Raw genomic sequence first — 21,513 nt, forward strand, 5'->3', positions numbered from 1 at the left:
AAGGAATGCTATCAGACAAGCCATTAGCTGAGCCACCAACTCAGAACTCCCAAAGTATTAAATTGACAGTGAATTCTGATAGTTAAAGTTGTATTTAAAGGTTTACAAACTTCTTTCTCCTAAGGAAACAAAATTTTTCAATTGCACCAAGCCTAAAAATAGGACCAACTGGGAAAAGCAGATTTTACCTTTAGATAACCCAGATTGCCCACTGAGCACCTGACCCAGGGATATGCAAACATTTTTGTGATAATAAAATACAAACTTCAACATTTAGGTTTGTCACTACAGGGGAAAAAAAAAAAAAAACCCACCACACACACACAACAAAAAACCAAAAAAAACCCCCAAACACCAACAAAACAGCGACACTGAGGAAACACGGCTCTCTGATGATCCTCTTAACAATCTGACAAAAATTACTGCTGGCCTACTGCCCAGGAAAGAATCCAGCTCCTTTTCATTTTGGTGTTGAAAAAAAAGGGAGGTTTTGCCTTTATAACATCTCTCTCATCTATACACTACAAGTGTCTCCATCTGTCAGATCAGGAGGTTTGCATAGGCACATCAAGATGAGCTGCCTCAGGCACATTTACCTTCATAGATGTGCAGTAGCAAACCAGACAGGTGTCAAGAAATAGTAAAAACAAAAAACCCACAATCAAAACAACAGTGATACCTACTCTTTACCAAACTCTAAATTACAACAGTTCTTACCCCCTAAAACATCATCAACTTCTGGTGCAGCCCATTTTCAAAATGATTGTCAGCTATTACATACCAAGGGCTTGCTCATTAACACACAGAACAAGATTAGACTGTTCGCCAGACTTCCTGAAGTTAAAATCTTACATGTCCATAAAGTTTTTGAGGACTTGAAAAACGAAGTTTCTCCTAAATAAATTCAAAGCCTGCTAAACTTCCGGCATGGTGCCTGCATGCCAAGCATTCTGATTTATCAGTACTCTTTTGCAAGGCATTTTGTTCTTTAACTTGTAATGGTCACTTTTTATTTTGGCATTTTGCTCCATTTCTTTGATAGCACAATGGATAAAAAAATCTGCCAATTTTACATCATCTGTATATACTTTATGGATTTATACCAGAACAGCTCTGTCAGAAACACACAAGCAAGGTTCAGCTTATTTAACATACTGCATTAGTGGCATCAGTTTACGAAGCAAAAGAGTACTGTGGAAGGTATTTACATTTCTTCTCACAAATTGCAAGTCTAGTAGATAGGTTAAAAAAAGCAATTTATAGATAAACTGTTCTTGGGCTCACATTCATCTGGTCTGAACTCTTCCCTCAAGTAATGTTACTGTCAGCCTACACAAAAAGTGACCAAATCCAACCATGTTAAAGGATGAGGGGGCGGAACAACAAAACTTTACAAAGGAAGTCACTGGGCAAATCCGTGATACACATCAACATTCATTGTAAATCCTGAAGCTTGTTCACACAAAACACGTTTCTCAAGAATACCAGTACAGATTTATTATCATCATCTGGGTTACTCCAAGCTTAAGCACACCTACCCTAAAGTTTAACTGCTAAAAGATTAAGTTAATTTGAACTCTCATTCAGATCTCCAACACCCACTGCAATTGCTTTTTTCAAACACATCATAAATTGGAAAACAGTTAAAATACTACAGATTTATGGTCTAAATTTCAGGATTAGCTTGCCCGAGATGATCAGTGCATTAATAAAGTTATATAATGTCTAAAAAACATGGTAGCTTGTTCCAAAATGGGTAGTGTGACAGTCCCCTGCCAACTGGGTCTTTCAAAGAGATCTAAAAACATATTAAAAAAAAGTTAGCTCCCAGGAAAAAAGATTCAGTCTCCCAAATATAATGTGCTTAATAAACTAGACTGGGATGTGAGGGGCATGTAGAGAAAGGAATGAGGACAGACATGGGGGTGGGCGAAATGGGGACTGTGAATGGTATGGACAAGAAGCCTGACCAGGGTACAGCAAGCATTTGGCTAAATAGTTATTGCAAAGCATTGGCATGTCATACACAAAAGGATTCTACTAATGGGAAGATAATTCCTCTAAGATTCATTTTCTAGATTTTACAAGGACCGCTTTATCTCAAGTTAATAAAACTGCAATAAAGTAGTAGCTGCATCTATAGTAGTATCATTTAAACTGCTTTCCAATGTAATATTTTAGCATTGATTGTGGATGTTCTTATTGCTTCTCTTAGTTTGGCAAAAGAAAAACAAACCAAACTGATTTTTGTTCCTTATTTATATTCAATTTAATAGTGACTGAGGTGCAGACATAGAACAATCATTACTTCAGAAAGTATTTCAAAATAGATTGAAAAAAGTTACAGGATATTTTTCAATAAAGTTCTCAGAGGTTAAATAAGATTGTATTCACACAACAGTGCTTGCAGTCAAACCCTAAGGAGTATAAAAATCCTCTTGTCACCACAGGCATAAAAAAAAAATATAATATCCAAATATAACAACTACTATGTAAACATAGTTGTGGAGGCTATGCAAAAATACCTAGCCATTCATTTATTAAATATTACGGAAGTTAAATTCATAGCGTATTGAGCCAACTATTACATTACCTGATGGTCTTCATGTTTTAATAAACTAGACAGTGATTCCACACAGATCTCTAATGAAGAATCCTGAGGCTCCATTTTGCCACAGAGTCTGGATACCACAGCCATAGCTGAATGCAAAGTATCTTTATGAACAAGGTGTCCACTGTCACGAATAAACGTCAGAACACAATTCAACCCTCCAGCTTCAAACACAGCTCCTGACTCACGGGTACAGATTAATTCTAACACCTGTGACAAAATTAAATTTAATTAGAATGAAGTACACATAAAAAGTCAGTTATTTGTTTATATCTATCTACACACTGGTTAAGGAAATGAAACAACAGGGAAAAAACCCAACCCAAACCTCTCTTTCCTCAACACCCAGAAGGGTCTAAAGCCTTCAGTACTCTAGTAGTTACACTTTTCTTCAAAAATAGAGGAGCGAGTACAAGAACATCCCCCAATAGCATGGTCATAACAGGTGTTCATGAAAGACAGTTATACAACAGTATCTTTTCCTGGGAGAATTAAGTCTTTGGATAACACACAACTGAAAGCTCTGAAATTTTCAAGAGTACTGCTACTCCAGAACTTCAGTGATATACTTTTGCGTAGACTAGAACCAGTAAATAGGAAATACATGCATAAAGTCTGATGCCATGGTAATCAAGGACTCAAACTATATGCTATCACAGGGCCATGAGTTATGCTTTAAATAAGCAATTTTAAGGGTCTTGTAAATTTTTCTGAAAACTTTCCAAGTTGTGCAGAGGAGCTGTGTCTAGTGCTATCGAAGAGACAGCAGACAATGTTTTTACAGCAGGTAATTGATCTATATCTGGATCAATTCTTCATTCCCTTTTGAGCATAAAATTAGCCCTTAGCATTCTAGTCAAGATAAACAGGAAAACTTTCTTCTAGTATTTTTTGTTTCTTTTTCTAGACTTTTTTTAAAAGAAATGTCAGCTTTGAAGAGTACCAGACTGACAGTAAAGATAAGAAGTATTTCTGGCATGTACACTTTTATCCTACTCTATGTTTTTGCTTCACATTTTAATATAAAAAATAGGATTAGAATATGAGGAAGGTCTTCAGAAACAGCAAATTTTCCAGCTCCTTCTTAAAAACAGAAGGTTCTTCAGTACACGTACCTTCACACACTGCTCAGCCAAATCTCTGCTCGTTCTGTTGTTAAGTTCAACAACTACTAAACGATTACAAAGTGCCTTAATAGCTCCATCCACTCCCACAATCCTACGGGTGCATTCGGCTGATACATCCAGATAATACGTTATGGCACGAGCTGTAACTTCTAATACATTGTCTGGAGCACTTTCATCAAGGAAAATTTTGCACAGCGCTGGTAAAAAAGTTCGAGGAGGGCATCTGCGTGGAAAAAAAATACAACAGCACATTAATAAATTGTGCAAATTTCTCCACATTGAGTAATTCCATACACTTTCAGATTAACAGATTAATGGTTTTCATGCTGACATGATTTGCTCAATTACTTTATAGTTGGATCAGACCATTTACAACACTAAGATGCAGGCATCTGATACACACCCCAAAATTCAAATCAGTAACCTGAAAAGATGCTGTATTAGGGAGGAAGCCAGCAGAAAAAAGTATTCTTGAAATTCTACAACCATATAGGGAAAAATTTGTCCTCTTGGGAAATTATTTTAGGAATCACCAAATGGAATGTTTTTTTTCTTAACAGAGCTTCAAGGTTCATGATAATAAATATTTAAGAAATTTGCTATTTAACTCCACATCTTTCTTAAGAAGAGGTTACACAGTAAATTTCCATTTTAAAGACATTATCCACTGGAAAAACAGTCTGAAATTTGTACTCATTATTAGGTGACTACCATACAATGACACAAGAAGCATTTCAGTACAAAAAAATTAAAGCAGACAGTACGACCTGTTCAAGTGTTTTGGTGTTCAAAAGGGCTTCATTTTATGCACCACCTGACAGACCAGTAAAACACTGCTATGAACAGTGTTCTTCAAACATTGTATTGCAAGAAAAAAATTTACCAATAAACACAAATCTTAAAAAAAACAAAGCAAAACAAAACCAGACACGTATAACCAATTGGAAAGTAAGGAGAGCTCCACTGTCTCCATTGTAATACTAGCAAACAGTAGTAAACCATGTTTCTTGGATTTCCAAAGACAGCAGCAGAAAAAAACCTCTAGATTTTTGCAGGGAGTTAAATGCAGTACTTAGCAAATCTAACATTTACATTTTTTCTATGATTTAACAGTTTATAAAAAGACACAGCACAAATGGAACTTGGCTGTATTTTTTGAAAATGGAAATTTAAAAATTTGGAAGACATCTGTTCCTGTCCTTAAAACACTTGTGCACAAGAGCCAATTACCCAGCAGATACAGCAAAAATACAGTTACTAAGAGCCTATCATTTATACCGAAATCTTTGACAGCACACAAATGCCAGTGCACTCTATTAGCAACACTCTTCTTCTAAGAACACAGCTCATTGTCAAAAACTTAAGGGTTTAGGTTTTTTAAAAATGTCTTTTTGCCAAAACCTCTAGCTACATTAGTCATAGACTATACTTTTTCAACTAGGAGGCAAAAAACAACTGCCACTTGCTGTCAGGACATTTGTTTTCTGACTTCAAGAAACTATTCCAGTCCTCCAATAAGGAAACAAAGTTGTATCACAAGGTTTCAGGAAGAAACTATAGATTTGTCATATACTTAACCTGTGGGAATTACTTGATTCTCAAAATAAAAAGCTACCCAGACTTCAACTGGTTTTGTAGACTATGGTAATGCACGTTGAATTCCTCTAACAGCAGCAATAATAAGAATTTCACTTATTCTGAAAAAATTTTCAGAAAGGATAAATAATTTATAACTAATCTAATTTTAACAAGAGCTGTCACAAAACATTCTCTCAGGCTACTTCCACTCTGAGCTCTATGTACTTGATGCTTGTTTCTTTTAACAGTTCAGGTTTGGGTCTTCCATGGTGTGGTGGGTTTTTTTGTTTGGTATTTTTTGTTCATTTGCTTGTGGCTTTTGGGTTTTTTTTAGTTTTGTTGGATATTGCTAGTAACCAGGAAGTTGGGAGCTAGACTACACCATGTAGAAGAGGTAGCAGAAACATTTTATAAAGATTTATTAAGGATAATAATGAAGACTGAACAGAAGAAAAGGAGCAGAAAAAGCAATACTGAAGCATTAATTTAAATGCTAAGTTCTTTTTCCCCTCCTTTTTCCTACAGCAAATCAAGAAGCAACACACACAAAAATCACAGGCTTGAAAGTAAACCAGAACAAAACACATCAGCCTTGCGGCACGAAGTTTTATGCACTATCCACTTTAGTACATGCTAATTTACTGCAAACTAAACATTTGTGATGCATATTAGCTTTAACATTTTTTTCTTTTTAAGAGTTAACTCATGGCATTTCAACACAGAACTCATTAAATATTTTTAAACAGTTGCCCATTACCTAACAATGAAAAAAGTCTAGCCTTCTAATTGTATGCTCTGGACCAACTATAAACTAATCTAGCAAATCATATAATCAATGTGTAACAGAAAAATGCATAGTAAAGAAGGTGAAAACTGGGACAATTTATGAAGAAGCATTAGTCATACAATGATGCATATAAAGATAATATAAAGCTTGATCATTATTACAGCTCATACAAATTTAGAAGTAATAGAAGTGTAAACTTCATTTTTCTCAGACATTGTTATCAGGAAGATGGCAAAAAAAAAAGAAAAAAACAACACACTGGAATTTTTGTCTTAAGTCTCCAAAACAGCAAATGAGAGCTGCTTATTATTATTTTAGCACACAATATGTACAGCTGTGTTATCTTCTTCCCCCTCGTGTCTCTCTCAACTCAAACAGTTTGGTTCGAGTTCTACACAGTACAGTAACGCATCATACCAGGCAATAAAATGCATGCAGAAGTCTGAAGTATTTATGAAGAAAGTAAAGCAGACAGACCTGGACTCTATCAGCTCTGAGTATTTGCCAGTGAGACTGTCAAAAAGTATTTTTATTGTTGTTTTATAAGGCCTGCCTTAACAATCTACTATATGTGGCTATTGATTTTTCGAAGACGTCACAGCTAGCAAGAGATCAAACTTGCTCTTTCAAGCCCCAAAGGATGACAGCAACACTGACTATGACTTTCAAAATAAAGTCCAGTCATCAGTTGCATTCTCAGACACAAAAGACACGTTTGGCCAGTGCAGTCCACGATACAGCAATTTGCCTAGACAGGACCCTTACTCTATCTTGTCCACTGCTTGGTAATATGATTTCAGGCCAATACATTGCTATGCTTTGTTATAAGCAGCACAGCTCTTTAACATTTTGAACTTATAATTATATCAGCAGAAAAAAGTATGTTTATTATGCCAGCCAAGTATACAGGGTTTTTCACTACTCATATGTAACAGGCCTTCTGGTCAGCTACAGACTTTTTATAATTTTATGAAAACGCCATTATCGAGTTGTATTTGTATGAAACACATCTCCAAGAAGCTATGCCCAAACCTCTTCAGGTAGTCCCTTCACTCTGTGGGCGTCAAGAGTTTGAGACAAGACAAAAAAAACTATTAGTAGATGGAAATTATTTCCTAGAATTTAAACAGTATTCCAATTATGCAGATTGTTATGAATAAGATGGTAAATTTCTGTACAGAACTAAGTGAAACAATCCAGTAGCAGGAGCTTCTGGTGGGCAATGGGCTTCATTAATATCACATAAGCAAACAAGCAGCAATGCATACACACACATGCACACCCTGCAAGATTAAAACATTGCCTTCTTCCCACCTTAATTTACTGCAGTCTTGTGATCATTAGACACATTAGATTAAGACTGAGCCTTCACTCATTACTAGCTCTGAACTTCTCACTGCATCTTCTTCTCCTATCCAAAAAAGTTCCTAATAATGTTTAGCACCTTCTTCTCCTAATCTATTGCCTGCAACATAGACGTCATTAGTATTTGTCATACTGTAGCACCTGAGGTCACTTGTCAGAGATCAGGATCTCCCTGCATTACCAGAGCAAATCAACAGATTCCATCCTAGAAAGCCTAAAGTATAATTGTACAATAGGACAGATAAAGACAAGGGAATGCAAACTAATCACCCCACATTACTACATCTTATCTTGATATCTCAGCAGTTTTCACAACTGCAATTTATTGTTTAGCCTATCACATCACTACACTGGATTTCCTTATTCCACTTCCTCACAGCTTTTTAAAGTACTTACTTACACCAGTTTACTGTCAGTTAACTCATTACCAGCATTTTCTGCTATTTTAATAGAGACGTTCCAGGGAAGACAATTTTTTATTCCAGCTTCTCCAAAAACTATCAAAAGAATTAACTGCACTGCTGTCATTATGCTCATGTTTGCTGTCTAAATTGCCACTGAACATGCATGCAAAAGGACCAGGTAAGAATGACACTCTACTGTGCTCTGCTGGGAGCAGTAATACTCAGAACAGGAACAAGGCATACACACAAAGTGCTACATCTAATGAAGGTCACAAAAGAACTTTGACCTTGGTTCTGTAATAACTAAAGATACATTATTTGCAAAAATATTTGGTCTAGGCGTTGGAAAATTTGGTAGAATCAAGAGCAGCAGCTGAATAAAGGGAGAGCAAATTTACTACACAACTAGATAAACCACGTGGACCGCTAAGAGTTTTATGCAGAGATTAACGCACTTATGAAACGTCCTCAATACAAAGCAAAAAAACCCCAAACAAACTTCAATATTCCCTAGTAAAACATCCCTGTATTTCTTTCATGGTGAAAACTACAAACTAGTGTTCCAGTAGACAAAGAACGGTTAGTTACACAGGAAAAGATGCACACAGATCATGTTCATGAGCATGCACATGCCATACAGATAAATTCAGATTCTTTTTGCCTGCTGAAGTTCACTCAGGACTTAGCAGTCCCTAAAGCTCCTGCTAGTGAGGAAACAGAAAGTACCAGTTCAGTCATTCACACCCAGTCTAGATCAGTGGTTGAGCCTGTAATAGCAGAGAAGAAGGGTGCACTGACACATCCCCAGCACTCCAGTCACAGGCTTCTCAAGCAAGTGGCTAGAATAGTAATAGCATTACATTGTACAGCTGTCATTTTGAAGAGTTTCAGCCATTATGCTGTAGGTAACTTTCCTATCAATAACTGTGTAACAAACAGAAGTACAGAGGGCAGCTTTATAGAGATCACCCTCTAATCCCCAAATCTGCACTAACCTATTGCATGGGTCTCCTGTGGTTGAAACTATGAGCATCTGCTCCACACGCCTCGGGGACAAGAACGTGCATCTATCTGTGAGTAGTGCCGGAGGAAGGACTGGAAGGGGACCAGCACACCATGGGAGATGGATGCAACACTGTCACAGCCATACAGCAGGTGTCCAAAGCACACCCCTCCCTTCTGTCTCACAGCCCCACTGGGGATTCCTGCATGCTGGCACTTGACTCCTAAGAAAAAGGGGAAGTTTTGCCCTTACTCAGTGGATGGTCGTTATACCTCAAAATTGTGCAAAGGGGCTCTCACGTAGTTCTTGAGCTTTCACTTGTTTCAATCTTGAGTAAAGGCACCTTGTTACTAAAACGTAAGCAAAGGCAGCACAGGGAAAAGAAATTCACTGCTCACCTGGAAACCAATCTAGCAAGCAGGTCCTGAGAACAGCACTTTCTGAGGACCAGCCTCTCTTTTTAACCAACCACCAGGTAAGCAAATACAATCAACACCAGCAGGAACCAAACGGCAAGTCAGACAAGCCATGTTGTGTATGTGTCACTATTACACCTTAACTCCACGGTAAATCCCTACCGGCTTCCTTAGGTGGGCAAAAATAGATCAAAGGGACCTAAAATAGTCTCAAATATTTACTGTAGAAGATTAGGTCCCATCAGTAATATAGACCCTAATGCTGTTCCAACTAAGACTATGCTCAGAACTAAAATGTTACTTTGGCAGGTAGTGAAGCAAAGCATTTCAGGAGTGTCTATACCACAGTGGCTGCACGTTGGACTTGCCTTTAGGAAACCATCTACATGGGAAAAACATGGCTGCCAAACCTTCCCAGGACAGCAAGGAGGCTGAGGGCAGAACTGCAGCACTGAACAAACTGATGTGACGGGACAGAAACCGATGTTCGGCTTTTAGTACACTTCCATCTACTGACAGATGATGCTTTTGATTTCCAAGAGAAAAAACACAAAACCTTTCATCACTGCAGGCCTCAACTTCTGCCAAGGGAAAAAGCAGAGTGTATAATTTCTAAACTTAAAACATCCCAATATCAAAACTGTTTTCACAATGTTGCTTTTACGTTGATCATCTATTAACTAAAAGGACTAATACATCTCAGAAAAAAGAAATTATGACAGGAAAAAAAAGTTGCTTTATCCTCATATTTGGGGGGGAGGAATCACTCTGTTCACAATGACCTATGCAATGGAACAAACAAAAAGATAGTGGTGAGTTTCTTTTAATACAACAAAAAAATCTACTTTTTTTTTTTTATTATTCTTTCAAATTAGAAAATAATGGCTAATAGGAGCTAATAGGAAACTTCAAAGTTCAGATTTCTATTTAGGCACTTCTAATGAATATGAAAATTAAAGAAAAATCTTTTTAGATTTTCATTTCTAAGAAGCTATATTAACATCAAATCAGGCACTTCCTCAAGCACTTTAAAAGAGTACTTCAGGAGACTGATTAGGGACTTAGTGAATTAATGAGGTTACTCTGTTACTCCTTAGTGAAAGACTGATTTCACTGAGTTAATGAGGTTACTCTGTGACCAATGCTACAACTCTTGCTAATTACTTTAGGTCTCTCAGTTCTGGATGTTCACACAACTTCATTCTGGTACTCCCAGGCTAAGAGCTTCTGCCACTTAGTATCTCGCAAGTCTTCCACCCACCATGTTTTAAAGATCTTGCTGGAAGACAGGTTTGTAAATAACAGTTTTCAAAAAGTCTGAAATAAGTACTATTCAGAACCAATGTTTATCTATTCAGATTAGGGTAGTAGAGCATTCACTGTTCCCTGTACCGACATCAAGAACTAAACTACATAAAAAAGTGATGATTCTATATAATTTCTATTAAAAAGCATATTCATGCTTTCAGTGTTCAAATGAGTTTATTACATTGTAAAGACCACGATACACGAATTCGGTAATATACCTTCTTCCTCTGCTGAAAATCTACTTGATTTAAAAACATTTTCTAAGTATCACAATCGTATTGATAAAATGTCAAGAAAGGCTAGGGAAATTTATCAGTGTAATTATATTACTACAGGATTATAATCAGCATAACTCCATATGCTGACATACTTCTGAATCTTTCCTTCCCCCCACTGCCGCTCTTTAGGAACAGGAATATCCATAGAGATGCAATATTCTTAAACAGCTACAGCAGGAAGCTTCTGCCAGTGCTAAGCCCTTAAACTCAAATGAAGTGACTCAGCTGATTTTACAGCTTGCCAGTGTACAAAGATACCAAGCAAGTAAAAACAAGCAGTGTAAACTCATTTCTGTAATTACATTTCATATTTTTAATGCACTTAAAAGCCTTAGCTCAAACAGCAACAATAATGGCAGTTTAAAGACTACTGTTGTGTTTAAACGAAACCCAAAAGAAGGAAAGAAGAGAACCTCACTTCATCCTCAAAATGGTTAACATAACTACTACCAGCATTAGGGTGTGTTACTCAATTCCGGAGTAACCGCTGGATTCAGTTGATCCAGAGCCCCTGCCATGTGACAAAGCCTTCGGCTTCAGCCAGCTGCCTGGTCCAGGACATGTGACATGTGGCAGAAAACCAAGCTCAGCTGCCTGCCAGCACTTGTGCTGGATCTCTAATGCATACCATCTGCTGAGACCAGTTAGAAATGGGAAAATAAGGAATTACATGTGCCTAGACTATTTAATAATTATTTAATATATAACAACTTTAAATAACCAAAAAATTAAAAACTGAATTTAAATCTCATTAGTAACCATTTCTGAGGAAAAACATACCAGTTAAATATTTACAACGATGTGTCACAAAACTTTAAAGTTTCAAAGAACATACATCCTGCACAACGGATTTGCTCTTAAAGCAATAGTAATTCCAACTTATTTTTGGTTAATCATAGTTTTCCCTTTCTGCAGTTCTTTCTATGGGAGGAGATCTCAGACTTTTCCTCATTGTTTCTTTTGCTGAAATACCATTTTGTTTCCACATATGAACCGAAAACATCAGCAGAGTAATCACGATCATCCACAAGAACTGTCCGCACACCTGCACTGCCTATATGTATTCTTCTGGACCCATTTCCAAAACATATTGTACACCGTTTTCTTACAACACTGTTACAGAACAAATAAAGGCCAGAAAACATCCACCTACGTATATGTTAAGTATGATTTTGTAAGTGCGCCTAAATGTGCACATGCCCCCACTTGCATCTGCCAGATTTCCAGGCGTTCAAAAAGAGAACCAACTTAAACAAGAAAACTTCCATTTCACCATTACCAATCTACTGAACTTCTATGCTGTCTATGCTTCTTACATAGACTCTTTGTAAGAGGCCGATATTTAAATTAATTTGACTAGTACAGCCATTCAAGAAAGGAAGCCCACTATTTGAAATTTGTTTGATTGGTCTCATCCAATCTATTAGGAGATAGAATCTTTTAAAAGGTCATTAAGTCGCTGCCTTAAAATCCTGCACCCATCTTTTGCATAGTAGTTGCAAGAATCACTTCAATTTTATCTCAACACTCAAAACCCTGAACAAAACAAAGAGTACTTGATGATACTACTGGAAAAAATGAAAAAAATGGCAGACTAGTAAATAGTGACAAAGACAGTGGGATGAGTTATACAAAATTGTCTGGACTACTCAGAGGCATGGGCTCATTTAAATAGAATAAGTTTTAACACACACTAATGCCAAGTTACAGATCTTAGTCTTAGGTAATACATCAAGCCATAACTAAAAAGCAAGCTATCATATCCTGAAAAGCAACTGTGAAGATAAATAACTAAAACCACACTTCCTGTACAATGTTTTGGAAACATCTAACTAAATTTGGGATGTGTAACCGGTAACAGTAAACTAAATGTACTACTATAAACAGCATGGATGAAGGCAACACTGGAAAACACTTCTGAAAAACTTTGAAACTGAAGAATTGGAGAGGGGAAGGAAGATCAAGAGCTGATGAGATCCTTGTGTGCAAGTACATTCACAGTAAGAACAGTACTGGCTTTTAATCCAATAGGAAAAGGTGGACTGACTGCCCGCCACAGTATGAGGCAGTCTGGCCAACTCATATGGAAAAGGAAAAGCAAATTTCAACAACAAAGACAACTAGGGAGCGGATTAAATAGCAAAACAGGGTGTAAAATTAGGTAGAATGTCCTACTGGAAGCATTAGCTATACATTATGCTTGTATCAAACAAGATGCTCAATTCAGTAATAGCCAGGTAAAATATAGGGGCCTATGACAAAAGAGAGGATGTCAATTTAGATGACCTAATCTTCCCTTCCGGCCTTTGTAACCATTAAGATTCCCAAAATGACTAGACAGGCTAATTAATCTCCATAAAACCTGTGACAATGAAGCCATAATTCCCATTTTACAAAGAGCAACCAGAAAGACGTTAGTGTGTTAACACTCACCACTGAAAAAAACAAGAAAATAAAAAAAATACCCAACAACAAAAAACAGCCTTAAAAAAATCAGAAATAGTTCTAAACATTATGCTGTAACAAGATAGCTCCTTGAAAAATACAGCACACACCCGTACTTCCATCTCAGAAAAGCACTCTACAAGATGCTGAAGATCCCACTATATTGGAGTCCACAGAGTGAATAATTTCAGTGCTGGCATTTCACTGTAGCCACACCTCTGACTTCATTAAAAGGCAAAAAAAAAAAGTCAGTAGGAATCACACAAGTCTTGCTATTGTAAAGCCTACAAAATTTCATTTATCGAGATGTCTGTATTAGTCCAAACTGATCATTCACAAATAACGTATGCTTTGCATGGTTTAAAATAATGAAAACTGTAAGCAATACTTATCCTAACTTACTCATGGCTGCACTCCAGCACAGGACTGTAATAATGGTCTTCAACCCCACCTTAAAATAACAGAATGAGCAAATCTGTAGGACACACAACATGAAAACACCTTGATATGGATAAAGCTGCCCTCTCAACCTGTTAGTTTTACCACAACTGTTAGATCTGTTAAAGGCCACTTTACCACTGTCTGAATTACAAAGATTGTTTTAAAGCCAGCCCAAACTTTAAAAATGGGCCTGAAAACCACCACTTCAGATCCCTATGCCTACAAGAAAAATTGTTTTTCTCTCTATATCTAATTTTGATTTACTGGAGTTATACAATCCTGATAAACACAGGAGCCTGTAGTTTCAAGCAATCAGGTGAAGGTAAAGCTAAACTGTTCCACATTATTCTACTACAGTCTCACTAGCTCACATCAACACAGTCTTTGGTTCACTGGAATTTCTTCTTACACTTGTTATTATATGTTAGCAAATACAAGGGAAAGGATATACCTTTTGCTTAGTGAATACATACTTAGGAAAGAACAAGGTTTAATGTAAATTAAAACAAACATACTTGATCTAAAAAATAAGCTGAAAGGATTTCTATTTTATACACTAAAGCCCTAAATTTCAATCCTTTGTAAAATTTTTGCTTTTATTTGTCAAATAAGCTGATAACTCTTGATAATTCTTCGCCGACCAACCTTGTTAATGCTAAATACACAAAGGTGACTTGGGGCACAACCAAAGGGGAAGATATGATTTCTCTTTCTGAGCATTAATAAGGCCCATTTCATCTGTTCAGTGTAGGAAAAAATTTACTCAGGTTTTACTTACTTGTTATGCTACTACTTTGTTCTACAAGTTTTCTTTGTAATTAAGGAAATTAAATAATATCTTCCTTGCTAAACACTTTTCCTCTGGCAGACAGGGAAAGAAAATAGCAACACAAAGCCCAGATCTAAGGAATTCTCATTTTATTTCACCAAAAATAAACTGAAACAATCAGAGCAAAAAAAGATAAACTGAAACACCTATGTGGAAAAGGACTATATTAATAATGTGAGATTGTAACTAACAGCCTCTACGTTGTCTTTGAAATTACCTGTAACAATTTAAACACTAAAATATCATTTCAATTATGCTTATATAAAATGCATACTTAAAACTCCTGGTAAAGTTGACTTAATAGCAGACAGTTTAACTACAATTTGAGACTAACTTATAATCGCAATGAGTTTAGCTATTTTACTCCAATTCAACTACTTAACAGAACCATTTCTATTCACTCATTAAGTTTCTGTAGTTCAAGCTACTGGCTTTTGCTGCTGGTAAAATGTTAGCCATTCTTCGTGCTAAGTGACTAACAGTGTCTGTGACTCATTATCACCAGAAGATGAATATGCCGCTGATTTTTGTAATGCTAACATATGAGTAACACTAAAAATAATTTAATCAGATGTAATATGTAAATCTGGGGAGAAGTAAAGAAACGTCAACTATTTGGCATCACTACCTATTACTGGCTGCATACCCTGCAATCTGTTGCGATACTGCTAGAACTTTACTGGAACACTAAGAAACACACCACCATACATTTGGGCCTACTTCCATTTTTCTGATTTGATCTGAAATGCTTATGTTAATATCCATTAATCTTGTATAGAAACAAATTATTAACTTTAAAATATGCAAACATATTTTCAATGAAATGGTAAAGTAACCCTATAACTTTACTGCAGTAATGAAGTACAAGATCTTGAATCCATCATATCAATACTTGCCCACCCCCCCACCCAAAGTTTATGATCTTTCTCTGCTACGTGAGACTGTGTATCACCCTTAAGAAATCAGTCTAGAAGCAGTGTTGTGCTTTTAGGGAAAATGCATAGCATTCATCTCAATATTTTTAATGTGTCTGTGTTTCATAGCTTTGCCTGTCCTCACCATATGTAGCTTTTAATCACCAGAGTACTTCACTAAAATGATGAGCTTTTTCTTAGCTTACGTCATAAGAGCAAATAATTTCTTATGTAAAAGTATTTAAAGTCACCCTAACTGATTCCTGAAAAATATCACATTTTATTCTCCAAGAAATTGACTGTTTTAAGATTCCACCCTACAGTTGTTGAATTCCACAGATGAAAAATTTTCTTTAAGTTTTCTTAGTCAACATAATTAATAGCAATAAACAATTCCAAGATCTTGAAATAACATCTGCACAAAAATTTGGGAATGCTCTTCTTAAGAGAAGAAAAAAAACGTTGTGAAGTCTAGAGGTTGGTTTTCTTACCAACAGAGAAATGTCCACATTATAAATCAGGCATACACTGAAACCATTTTCAAAATAAGTTCCTGAAAAATGTGTTTGGCAATCCTTCTGTCACATAGTAAATCTCCTATTTAGACAAGCAGTAATTCCTTTAAAAACACAGTTGAAAAGCATTACCAAGGATTATTTTAGTTACAGTCTCTCAGCACATGACAGTTTTGGCTACTTGAACTGTCACCTGGAAAGATTTTAAAAATACTTTTCAAGACATCATCTATTCCTTACAGAGAGTTTCAAAATAAATAAAGTCACCTTGAAATGCAGGCTGTGCTACCACAGCCTCCCAAGACAATCCACTGAGCAGCTCTCCACTGAAGAATATATAACTTTCTCTGCTTCTCCCGTATTTCCAGTTACACAGTTCTACCCCCAGTGCTCATCAGACACCTCTATGATCTGCTGTAATTCACTGTAACAGCAGAAACTAGCAGCCATCTTCATGTGTTTTAAAGAGCAGCCTGCTCTTTTAGTGAATTAGATAGAGGAATCCAGTAAGCCTCGATGCTGGCATGAAGCAAGAATATGTTGGGAGGAATAAAAATGGTGAGTGATAAATGGGAAGAAGTAGCTCTCCCTTTTGAAGGTAATGAGCTACCATGTCAAATCACCAAATACCGTGGAACCGTATCTTCAGTATATTCATGGTGCCAATCAAAAGTAGCAGTTTTAACTTTACTGTAACATCACTTCAACAGACAGGGAACCTTGACAACTCTTTCCCAATTTACACTTTATTGTCTTCTGTTTGAGGGAAGCTTACAACAGCAAAAGAGATCAACAACTTAGAAGACCAGTAAAATTAAATTATACCAAGGCTCAAAACAAAAATGAAAATGCCAAATGGTATTTTAAACGTTCCTTCTTTCAGGCATAAAAAACTAATTTTAAAACCACAACACTGCAATACTAGAGCATTCATTATCTATACTTCAAGGAAAAAAAAAGCACTTCAACTATGTAATTAATTTATACTGAGATGAAAGTCTGTTCTAAATAAAATGCATAAAACCTGTAACTGGTTTATATTTTAAAAGTTGACATTTCATTCCCAATTCTCAAATACCCAGAAGACATTCTTACAAATGCTTATGCCCAAACTTCTGTTCTATACTGAACATACTGAAGGAAGAAGTTCACCTAGATTTGTCAGGAAAAAAAAAAAAAAAAAAAAAATCACTCTTAACTACCAAATTCTTTTCTACAGCAGCAAATTAAGTCAGTAAATCAGGTTTACTAAGGCTGAAAAGATAGTGCTCCACCAGTATTAGTACTATGAGGGACCGATAGGGAAGTCAAATGCATCTCCCTACAGTAAGTCTCTTCCAAGCCAAAACTTTCCCTGTAAACTCATCAAGGCCAAGATCAGGCAATTTCAAATTTTAAAGCAGTGTACAAGAAACTGTGTCCACTGTTACCTAACTACAACATACCCAACTTTTAGAGAGGTATGAATTTTACACTTCCTGTAATAAAAGCAGTTGTGAAAGATGAACAGCTTTTAAGAGATAACCTCGTAAACTGTTCTCCAGGGCTACAAAACTAAACACTGTAACAAACAGCTACGTTCTTAAATGCTTCTGAACCCACACTCTGCAGAAGCAAGATTTATCAGACAGACCCTGGCAGTACTCATGAGATGCAAAAGAAAGGAAAATGAGGGTAATGAAAAAAAATGGAAAAGAGGAGAGATTGCAATAGTGTTTAAATAAGAACTGGGGAAACAAACAAACAAAAAAAAAAAAAAGAGATGTCCGATTTTAAAGTTGTGATTGTTTAGACTTTTGCTGCCTCCTCTCCATACTACTGGTGGGCCCTCACAGGAAGTAGTGTTATACATGCACAGCAACACTATTAAGTAACAGAAGTGGTTACATCAGCACTTTGTGCTGTGAGAAGTATAAAAAGGAGTGAGAGCAGGGACTGTCCTATATGAAGCATATGCAGTTGAGAAAGAGGATGGCATGAACAGCAACATTCTTCAAAGAAGGGGCAAAATATTTGTGTAAACAGTGGTTAATATTTGTGATTTTTGTTTGGATTTGCAGAGCTCAGGAAAAGCTACTTTATCTCTTGAGAAAAGTGTTGCAAGAGCATGGATGCTTATATAAATCTAGGTGATCATTACAGTTTTAATTCAAAAAAGTTTTTCTTCCACCATTAAAAACAAGACCAAAGAACCCAACACATCCACATTACTACTCTGAATACATTTCTTTAAATTAAACAATCAGATCATGTGTCAGAATGAGCACTGTGGATCACTCACAGGACGCTACATTTTTAATCAGACAACAGTACTTCACACAACATTAACAGAAACTCTTGATTTCAGTGATCTACACTCAAGTTCAGCCTGTAAGAACATTTCTGAGGCTGAAAGTTTCTAGGAATGTTAAATGGTATACACAGCTACCGAGAGAGGAAAATAACATTCCATTAACAAAAGCCAAAACTACTTACGTTTCAAAACAGCGATCCACGTTGTCTGACATCAGAAGTAGCATGCATAGCTGTTCCAGTGCTATTAGCTGCATATCCCTTTCATCTCCCTGCCCCATTTGCAGCCATTCCAGCAATGTGTCTGGGTCCACATCTGCCATGTTTGTTGGGTATTTTTTTTTTTTTTAAAAAAAAAAAAGCACGACCTCCACTTAAATTAAAAAGTACCAAAAATATCCTTTAATCGTTCAAGCCAGACTAACTTGAGCTCTAGCCAGATGCAGGCTTTTGCAGTTTTCACCTGGAAATAAAAAGTAAAAAAAAAAAAAAAAGAAACAATTACCATCACAATCTTGTCTTTAAACTTCTTTGATTTGCTCCTCTCTAAAATGTATAGCACAGTTTTGGGCTGACATTAAGAAAATTTCCACATATTTGATCAGCATTTTTTTCCCCAAGCTTTATACATGAGTAAGCAGTAATGAGTTTGTTCTGTTCCACTGCAAAAAAATCTCTAGTTCCAGCTGACAACCAAGCAAAACTTAGAGCCTACGCTTATATATAGGATAACTCAAAATTAAAACTTAAGGCCAGTGCTTAATTCTTTTGTATATTCTCAAAGCTAAAGACAATATTATTAGTCTTGCCTATCCCCTTTCCTTTAATATCACTTCATTATAAAGCATCCAACTTTCTGACAGATGTATTACCACCTCACTAAAGTATTCAAATATAGAAAAACATCAAATGTCACATTTTAAATACAAATCCACAAAACAAGAAAAAAAGAGGTACAACTAAAGACTTGGAGAATCTTCGCAAAAGTTTTATTAATCCTTCACCTTTTAAAAAAGCATTCAAACATAAAGAAAATAAGCTTTTAAGTCAAAGTATAAAAAAGCCAATTTACAAATCACTTCCATTTTCAAGAGTTCGGGATTCAATGGGATATTTTAGAAAAAAAGTATCTAATTCATCGCTTTTAAAAAAATGCAGTGAATAATCCAAATAATTCATGTACATATAAGGAAAACAACATTATTTGTTGGTCCAATGCCATAGTTGTACATGCAAGCTGAAGACCAAAAAAGTCCCTTTAAAACGTTAAGAGATATTTTTGACCCATGTTCTTGCTTTTTACTTTGTGTTTTACTAACAAATAGTCAAGTTCACCTCCCATGCCTAAGAACACAGCAAACAGCTATTTTCATAGAAAAACTAAAAGGTTACAAACCAATCTCTCCAAATCAAACATACAAGAGGACAAAATGACTATTTTTTAAATATAGCTTACAAAAAAAGAATTAGTTTACCAAACTCATAGGTAAGTATGAAACGCTAGACATGTCCCCACAAACTGGGGGAGGGAGGGGGCGGGAGGGGAGAAGCTCGATCTGGTCAAAGTCTGCCTACTTGTTTACTTGCTGCTAATGAATTAATAGTTAAAAAATAACTCCATCAAGGGCACATCTACAAAAGGGACTCAGAAATTGGTATTATATGGAGAAACATACACTGAATCAGCAGTGCTGTTTCACAATAGCTTTGAACTCAAAGATGAGACAAAAGTAAGACACATATGATTCTTTTTTTATAATTTAGGACCATAACGACATCACAGATCACTCAATTACTGCCTGCCAGTTAGATATTTTTGTTATTGCTGCAGTCTTGCTGTAAGAAGTAATTTAAATGTTACTACATTTATGTTCTGTGCTTTAAACAATGCCTATGATCGTCCGAGCTGTTTACAGACTCTATTTCCTGTTCCAAGACTAAATAAAACTACTTTCAGCCAGTACAAGTGGGATCGTATTGTAAATATAGTACCTCTCCTTAACGCGACTAAATCATTAACTTCAATTGGGGGGGGGACGGGGGCGACACAAGAAAATTAAGAGAGACAGTGAAAGTGGGGTAAACTCAATACAGGCACCTGCTGCTCTTCCACCCCAGGCGGGCTCTAACCAGACGGAAACGAACTACCGAGCAGAAAACAGAGCTGGGCGAGAGGCCGGGGCTCCCAGGAGAGCCGCACCAGAACGGGGCCAGGCCGCACCTCGACTCATCCCCCCCGCCAGGCCTACACACGCACATCAGCCAGGCCCAGGCCAGCGCGCGGGGACCGGCCCCCTCCCCACAGCCCCCCCGGGGAAGGGGAGCCCTCGCACCGCCTCCCCGCCACCCCCGCGCACAGCCGGGCCGGCGGCGTGAGGAGCTCCCGGCACCGCCGCCCCGCTTTGCCCCCTCAGCCCCCACACGGAGATTTCCCGGTACCCGCCACCTCCCCCCTGCCCAGGGCCCCGGGCCGCAGCCGGGCCTCCCAGCCCGCTCCGCCGGGCCTGCCGACACAGACCCGCCAGGCCCGGGCAGCGACGCTCGAGTTCCTGGCGAGCCGCAGGCCTCGCAGGGTGACCCGGCCTGACGGCTCAGGAAAGGCGCCGTCTCCCCAGCGCCAGCAGACGCGGCCCCGCACCGCCCCCGCCGCTCACCTCAGCCTCCCGGAGCGTCTTCGCCGGAGCCGACCCCTCCTCAGCGCCACGGGGAGACAGGGGCAGAGGCGAGGAGGCTGCAGCGGCCCGAACCCCGCGGCAGGCGGCGGCCAGCGGCATCCATGGCGCTCACCCGGCACGGGATTGGGTGGGAGGAGGGGGAAGGGAGCCGCGCCGCGGCCGCGGGGGGAGGAGCTGGCGCCGGCCGAGCGGCCGCCGGGGGCGCTGCGGCAGCGGCCCGGCCGCCTCCCTCTGACGGCGAGGGCCCGCCTCGCACCGCCGGCCGAGCGCTACCGCCGCGGCGCAGCCGCCAGGCCCGCTCCTCCCCCCGCGGCCGCGCTGACGGGGCCGCCGCACCCCGGCCTGCGCCTGCGGCGCCGCCCCGGGCCCGGCGGCCTCCCGGGGCGAGATGGAGCCCGCGCTGCCGCACCCGCCCCTGCCCCGGCGCGGAGGACCGGGACCACCGGCCCCAGCGCCGCGGAACCGCGCTTCCCACGGGCGCGCCGTGTCCGGCCCCGGCTCGCCTCCCTCTGCCTGAGGGAAGCC

The 21,513-nt window shown here is 38.4% G+C and overlaps 1 protein-coding gene across 14 annotated transcripts in view; it reads right to left on the bottom strand.

The window, feature by feature from the left end:
- HECTD1 (HECT domain E3 ubiquitin protein ligase 1) overlaps positions 1–21,129 on the bottom strand; it is a 64,573-nt gene extending 43,444 nt beyond the window's left edge. For 13 of the 14 annotated variants that reach the window (XM_074824567.1, XM_074824562.1, XM_074824566.1 and 10 more), the window contains exons 1-4: positions 20,968–21,128; positions 18,497–18,776; positions 3,727–3,961; positions 2,594–2,821 (exon numbers count right to left, since the gene is read on the bottom strand). In XM_074824567.1, coding sequence (XP_074680668.1) covers positions 2,594–2,821; positions 3,727–3,961; positions 18,497–18,636 — 603 coding nt within the window. In that variant the 5' untranslated portion in view covers positions 18,637–18,776; positions 20,968–21,128. Of the gene's footprint in view, positions 1–2,593; positions 2,822–3,726; positions 3,962–18,496; positions 18,777–20,967 lie in introns of all 14 variants that reach the window. The other variant, XM_074824564.1, reaches the window with a different exon arrangement.
- Between the last annotated feature and the right edge of the window lie 384 nt (positions 21,130–21,513).

Source organism: Strix aluco, chromosome 4 (genome assembly GCF_031877795.1).
Source record: "Strix aluco isolate bStrAlu1 chromosome 4, bStrAlu1.hap1, whole genome shotgun sequence".
Lineage (NCBI taxonomy): Eukaryota > Metazoa > Chordata > Aves > Strigiformes > Strigidae > Strix > Strix aluco.